This window comes from Vombatus ursinus, unplaced genomic scaffold (assembly GCF_900497805.2).
Source record: "Vombatus ursinus unplaced genomic scaffold, bare-nosed wombat genome assembly UNPS02014863.1, whole genome shotgun sequence".
NCBI classification, from domain to species: Eukaryota; Metazoa; Chordata; class Mammalia; order Diprotodontia; family Vombatidae; genus Vombatus; species Vombatus ursinus.
The window spans coordinates 7859679-7867395 of NW_020954641.1; the positions used below are offsets into that span (position 1 = coordinate 7859679).

The 7717-nt window shown below is 37.5% G+C and overlaps 1 protein-coding gene across 2 annotated transcripts in view; it reads left to right on the top strand.

Moving 5' to 3' along the window:
- UBTD2 (ubiquitin domain containing 2) overlaps window positions 1–7717 on the top strand; it is a 64019-nt gene that overhangs the window by 39254 nt on the left and 17048 nt on the right. For both annotated transcript variants that reach the window (XM_027841810.1, XM_027841809.1), the window contains exon 2: window positions 1968–2204. In XM_027841810.1, the coding sequence (XP_027697611.1) occupies window positions 1968–2204 (237 nt within the window). The remainder of the gene's footprint in view (window positions 1–1967; window positions 2205–7717) is intronic.

The following is a 7717-nucleotide window of genomic DNA, read 5'->3' on the forward strand; positions in this document are numbered from 1 at the left end:
TTTCTTATGTCTGCTTCAACTCCTGTTTTGATGTACCTGCACACTTAAACATGGCTATACAGTATTAGCTCTAGGAAGGTAGTTAGAGATCATAGAGTCCAACCCCTTCATTTTGCAGATAGAGAAACTAAGGCTCAGAAGTGAAGATCTGAGCATACTGTCTATATTGAGTCATTGGCAGAGTTGCAGTTGAAATTGATCTTCTGACTCTAAGCCCCTTGCTTTTTCCTGCTTCTTTTATAATGACAAGTCACAAAAATATATTATTTGCCTGTGGCTGCCCAAGGCATGTTTGTTATTTTGACGTGTGTGTGTATACCCACATTAATTGTTCTCTTTATTCTGCCCTACCATACCAATTCCCTGGTCATCTTGGCTGTTTCTTACTTTTCTGTGCACATTTCATCTAGAGCATGCCTGATGTGGGTTACTTTAGGAGAGCAATTAGAGTGCTTGGAAGCAATGATGTTACAGAATAATACTGAGTGTTACAAGGCGGGGGGAAGTGCTGGAGTAGGTATTGTGAGCATACATGTCATTCAAAGTAGGACTTTCTGCTGTTCTGAGAAGAAGTAGTTGGAATTGGCTAGAGTAGATGAAGCGAGTATGGCCTAGTCACAAGGTGTCTAAAGATACAGTGTTTATTGCAAAATATCAGGTGTTACCATCTAAGGAAAGCCACCGAAAGCATGGGGATTGCCTAGGTAGGTATTGGAATTCCTTTGTTCATTGTTTTGTCTGACCCAGATTTTATTTGGCCCAAGGCTAGCAAGGGAGTGATCATTTCATTGTTACTTTAAAGCCATTTCAAGATTTATTCCTCTTACAATTAGCCTCCCTCTTGCAATTAAATATAGAACACTAAATTCACTATTCACCCTCTCTCCACCTACTCTGTCACTCATCTACCAGCCTACTCCTTGCCACCTAGCATCCCTTCCTTTTTTTTCTTACCATTTCTACCTCCTACCCAGTCTTTCTTCCATCCATCAAACTGTCTCCTTTCTCATCTATGAGTGTAGGTTAGTGGTATAGTTGTGTGTATTACCACAGTCCTTGGGCACCTCTTCAGTGTCCTGGGTATATGTCAGGACATTAAGGAGTTTTCATTGGTGAGGGCATATGGGTTAGGAGAGGGGCCGAGGTCTATTTCCTCTCCTTTGTTCAGACCCAGCTTCTATGTAAGTTTTTCTAAAAGACAGTAAGAGAAACTGATCTAACATCTTTTCTCCCCTTTCCTTACCCCGGTCAGAGGACCTGGGTTAAGATATTCACTCTTTATTACTCAGCCCTTCTGGTCCTCATTTTCATCTATGAAGACAAAGGGGTTGGACTTTATGATCTGGCCTTTCCAATTCTAAATCTATAACTCCTCTTTGGATTAAATATGGAATCAGGAAACTTGGGCTGATAATAATTAGCCATATAACCCTGGGCAAATAGTAATGATAGCTCACTTTGATGTAACACTTGAAGTTTTATCGTGCTTTTCTCACAACCACTCTTTGAGGGTGCCAGTTTCACCATCTAGAGTCTAAGCTTCCAAAGGTACCCTGACAGATAAGTTGAAATGTTTTTTATGAACATCATCCTTCTTCTCTATTATTCTGTGACTGTTTCTTCTCCAAAAGATTCCTAGTATGAAACATCAGAGAACTAATGTTACTGTTGGGTACTTCATTCTGGCCATCCCTGAGAGAGTCTCCCGAATGGAGAGAAACTAGTTGGAATTGGAGGCCCAGCAGACTGGCTCCATCAGTGGGACTGGAAGTCTTAGACAGTTAACTGGGCTCCCTTTTTCTGTTCTATTTCCAGAATTAACTAGGGAAATCTAGGAACCACAAGGATTAGAAAGCTAGTGAGAAAATTTTTAACTAAGTAAAATTCTAAGTGTTTTGGTTCAATGATTAGCAAGAAGGAAGTTGGTAAATTTTTGTTCTAATTCTGGACTTTTGCTTTCTTTCCAGTTGCTTTAGGTCGTAATCAGCCTCTGAAAAAAGAGAAACCAAAATGGAAAAGCGATTATCCCATGACAGATGGACAACTGCGCAGCAAGAGAGATGAATTTTGGGATACTGCACCAGCCTTTGAAGGCCGTAAAGAAATTTGGGATGCTCTGAAGGCTGCTGCACATGCATTTGAGAACAATGATCATGAACTGGCACAAGCAATCATTGATGGTGCAAATATAACATTACCACATGGTAGGTTCAGTATTCCAGGAGGATGAGGTAGGAAGGGGGTGGGGGAATGGAAAGGGAGTGTAGGGAAGTATACACATCTAGCTCATTTCTTCAGTATAAGAAGGGGGAAAAACAGGAACTATTTTCTTTTTCTTGTTATGAGATGTAACACTTTTTTCAGTGAAACAAGGAACCTCACTTCTCTTTTTGTCCTTTTGTCTAGATATCCATGTACATACATACGTACATACACATACACACATACGTATACGTATGTATACGTATGTATGTATGTATATATATTTGTCTTTTCTTGGTAATGGTTCTTTGCTATTTGGTGCTCTAAAATAGCACTATTTACACAGAAATCAGAAACAAATGTTCTAGTTACAACATCATTGACCTCTCTTCTCTCTTCCTTGAGTTTTTGTCTCACTTTCTTTGTTGGTGTTTCACCCCCTACTGTCCTCTTACCTTTTTTCTTTTAGAAAAGAGACTGAGTTTCCCAATCTCACCTAGGCTGGAAGTGCAGCAGCTAACCAAATTCTGATTGACATGGGAACTCTGACCTGCTTTGTGTCTAACTTGTGTTGGTTCACCACCTCTTTACCCTCAGGGTAGCCTGGTGACCTTGTACTCCTGGGGGCTCACTATATAAGTGCTGTACTTAGTGTGGACAACCTGCTTGTTATTGTCTTCATTATGTTTGTTTTTTTCTCCAACCTCTCATATCATTCTAATACACACTTCAAAAAACACAAGTATTTTTCACTTTATAATTATTTCCCTTCCATCAACTTTGTTGTTTGCTATCCTAAACATTTAGTAGAAATGTTGGTGGATCTTTATGTGACCTTGACAATCTTTTGATTTTAATTTGTAGATAAAGAATTTATGAAATTTGCATATACTTTACCTTGAGAATGATTCCTTTTTTGTTTGTTTGGCTATGTTAGGACAGAAGTTTGGGATGGAAGCAGGACTTTTCCCTGTCCTGTTATCTTTTCTGTTATAAGATTTTGGTGGTCTTCAAATAGGGAATCTAGGTGGCGCAGTGGATAGAGAACTGGGCCTGGAGTCAGGAAGACTCAGCTTCCTGAGTTAAAATCTAACACTTATGACTATGTGACGTTGGGCAAGTCACTTAACTCTGTTCACCTCAATTCCTCACCTATAAAATGAGCTGCAGAAGAAAATGGCAAACCACTTCAGTATCTTTGCCAAGAAAACCCCAAATGGGGTCACAAAGAGTTGGGCACTACTGAAAAAGGACTGAACAAACACATATTCCTTCAAATAACACTTTTGTGTGGTATAAAGGAATGGAGTCTGCTTATTTTCCTTTCATGTATGTTTGTAACATTTATCTTTAAAGCAAAATTTCTGAGAGTTAATACACCTGTCAAATTGGCAGCTGGTAGGCTATGTCTGTATGACATATCTTCCATTTACTCAAAGGAAATGCAAATTAATCCCTTAATAGCACTGGATTCCCAAATTTTTGTTCTTGGTATAATTGTTTATGGATACTCTTTGATTCTCTAACCTTTTACAAAGAGGTTAGAATAGTTGGTTTTAAATTCATGGAAGGAAGCAGCCAGAACATCTTTGAGTTTTGAGGGCCTTCATATCACTTGAAAAGCAATAGGTAGTACCTATATTGTTATGACTTTGAAATTATAATTCCTGAAATCTGACTATATTTGTAAAAAACTGTAGGACACCAGTTCTGGGAGGACTCCTCTTACTTTGACAGAGACTCAAACTCTTATCTAGCTTTGAATCATATCTTTCTTTCATGCTGGAGAAGGGAGGAAATCTCACTGGTTTCTGTGCTTTCCATTTTAAAACTGTATAGCAGGGGTTCTTAACCTAGATTCCTTAGACCCCTACAGGATCTGTCAGTAGATTTCATGGGGTATGTGAATTTCCCTGGGGGGAAAATTATGTCTTCATTTACATTAATTTCTAATTGAAATTTAGCATTCCTTTCAATTATGAATTAAAAAACAAGAAGTATTCTGAGAAGGCAGGGGTCCACAGTCTCTTCTGGAGACTGCCAAAGATGTGTTGGCAGGAAGGGGTACATAATATAAAAAAGATTAAGAACCACTTGCTCTATAGTGTCCTGGGTATTATAGTTATTCACATTATTTCCATTAATTGAATATGTTTCTTCAGACTTCTTGCTCAAGATCATGCTTAGGTGTATTATTAAGCTGTAATGTATTCTTTCATACAATGTCTGTGCCACCACCAGTTAATTCTTAAGCATAATGTATACCATCTTTACCCCAAACCTGTCCAATTGATGTCACAAATTTTTCATCTGTTTTGTATGTTATTTTCTTGAAATGTTATTCTTCATCATGTGTTGTTTTAAATCTAAAACTGAAATCAAAATCCTTTGGTCTTTGAATCTGACACATTCTATAGGCATATTTTGTAGACTCTAATTAATTTGATTATTTCCTTGGAATATTAAATATATGAGGCATACTTTTTGGTTCTCCAGAAATATAATGCATCCTTGTCCATATGCCTGAAGGAATTTGGGGATTGTTTTTGATTCAGTAGCATTGGTTATTAAATACTTATTACTTACCAGGCAATGTGCTGAGCACTCGTAATGGTGGATCTTTCGTAAGAAGATAGACTATATTGAGCAGCATTGTCAGTAAAGGGAACAGAGAGAGTACAAACAAATTAGAAGAGATTGTGAAAGAGACTCAGTGCCCATTTCTGTCATTGTTTCCCTCTCTTGTTTTCATTCATCTCTCTTCTGTGTTTCTCTTTGTCACCTATAACTTTATCCATTCTCATTTCATTTTTCTCAGGTTAAAACCTGAAATATTCTAAAGAGGTTAACAGGGAGGGTGGGGAGGTAGGAATGAAATTACTTTAAAACTTTTGTCAATATATTGTGCAGGCCTGGACTTAAGTAGGAACAACTGAGTTGAAATCTAGTCTCATACACTTATTAGCTCTGGGTGACCCTCAGCAAGTCACTTAACCTTCATTTTGCTTCAGTTTCTTCATCTGTAAAATGGAGAGAAATAATAGCACCTACTTCTCAGAGTTGTAAGGATCACATGAGGCAATAATTATAAGCAAGCAATATGTGTGTGTGTGTTAGCTATTATTATGATTATTATTTTATTGAACAGTGCCTTCTCTAGTTCCATTTTTACTGAAAATGAATGGCTGGCATTCCTAGAAAAAATTATTATATTCTGTACTTTTCCAGATCTTCTTCTTCATGTCATGATGCCTCACTTCTTTTCCATTCCTTTTGTGAAACTGCTTAAGAAGCCCAATTAGTACCTTTTCCTTTTTTTTTCCCCTGAGAATTACCGTAATGCCATTAAGCAGAAATCCTGGCAACATCCTCATAACAGATATTACTTAAGCCTTTTTCGCCAAGTTGGAAATTGAATCACAGGGAGGACAAGTGACTTACACAAACAGCATCATAACCAGGCCTAAGATTTTATCCTATTTAGTTCACTTTGTAAAATTACAAATCATCTTAAAAACTCTTACTGGGCAATAACTGAATAGATTTAACTTGTATAATAAAAGCAGGTTTTGATTATAATGATAATGAAATAAATTTAACAGAATCATAAGATTGACAGAAGATTTGAGAGTTCACCGTGTCTTCTTGTTTTTTGTTAGGGCTCAAACCATCCTAGGAAGATGGTTACTATGATTTTTTTTATTCAAATATCAACCAAGGATGAGACTCCCCAGCTTTCATAACCCAGTTTATAATCAGGATCTTCTTTCTAAAGCTATGCAAAATCCATTAGTCTCAAATTTTAGAGCATTTCTCTGAATAAAAGGAGTGATTAACTGTTTACTGTTTTTCAGAAATGATCTTTTGAAGTCTCTTTTCCTCTTAAGGCTAAATTATACATAGCTCTTTTAATCTAACCTTTTAGAACCTATTTTCTAAAACCTTTTATTGGGAGGTATGTTGGGGAAAAGAGAGAGGAGAGAGCAGTGGGAAATTTTTTTCCTCACTCCTTTTTTGTGCTTTCTCTCCAAAAAACTGTGGAATGGAATATCTTAGGGCCTTCAGATTTATGCATTTACTAAGAAAGAATGGTAATTTTATTAGTATAATACAATTTTACGTTCCTAAACTAACCAAGATACTTTAAAGAATAAAAAGCTAATTTTGTTGGCACACTAGGGGGAAAAGCACTTTTTAAAAAAGTAGCTTGCACACTGCAGCCTAAATACCTTCCTGACCAAGGTAGTTGCTAGCATATCAAAATACAGCTGAAAGAGATATGGTTATGACTGTTGCACTAGTTAAAACCAGCAATGTCACCATGCCCCTCCCCTGTCCCTCCCCCCTAAAAAACTGTGATTCAGTCACTCAGTCAACAAGTGTGATTGTTGTTCAGCCATTTCAGTCTTGTCCAACTCTTTGTGACCCCATTTGGGGTTTTCTTCTCCAACTGATTTTACATTATGAGGAAACTGAGGCAAACAGGGTTAAGTGACTTGCTCAGGGTCACACAGTTAGTAAGTCTCTGAGATGGGATTTCAACTTGGGAAGAAGAGTCGTCCTAACTCTAAGCCCCCTCCACTGTGCCACCTAGCTGCCCAAGACAACAAGTATTATGTGACCACTATGTGCCAGGTACTTTTCTAGGCATTGAGGATACAAAGAAAGCAATCCCTATTCCCAACAAGTACATATATAAATATAGTTGTGTATACATATATAAATATGTATGCATATTACACTTATTATGTAATAAGTATTTATATGTATATTGCATGAATATAGAGGAAATATACATCTAAAGTAGTTAAATACAATTTAGTTTGGGAGGGAGGGCACTAGCAGTTGAGAGCCTCAAGAAAGTCTTATCCGACCTCAGACACTTGACACTAGCTGTGTGAGCCTAAGCAAGTCACTTCACCCTGATTGCCTCACTAAAAAGCAAAAAAAAAAAGTCTTCTTGCAGAAGAAGGTGCTTGAGCTGCATCTTTTTTAAAAAGTGACTTTATAAGGCAGAGGTAAGGAGGGAGGGAGTACATTCCAGGCTTGTGGGATAGCTGGTATAAAGACAAGAAGACAGGAGACAGTGTCTTGTGTGATAAATAGGAACAAGGCCAATTTTGCTGGATTGCAGAGTATGGGAGGACTAATGTCCAGCAAATCTGGAAAGTTAGGTTGGAGCCGAGTGTTGTGTAAGGCTTTAAAAGCTAAACAAAAGAGTTTATATTTTATATTAGAGGTAATAGGAATCCACTGCGGTTGATTGAGTAAGGGAGTCACTATTGTTGTTGTTATTGTTAACTATTTTGAACTTTGCCAAATGATTTCTGAACACTTGGCAGCAGTGGAGTTGAGGTACTTGACTGGTCATTTATTTTATTGCATTGATCCTTCTATATGAGAACACATTCTTAAAATGTCAGTGCCTGGGCATATTCAGCCAGCTGTACTCACCCCAAATGTGTGATCAAAGACCTTGTCCTTGTTATAGCCTGGCCAGTAATTTACCAGTAAG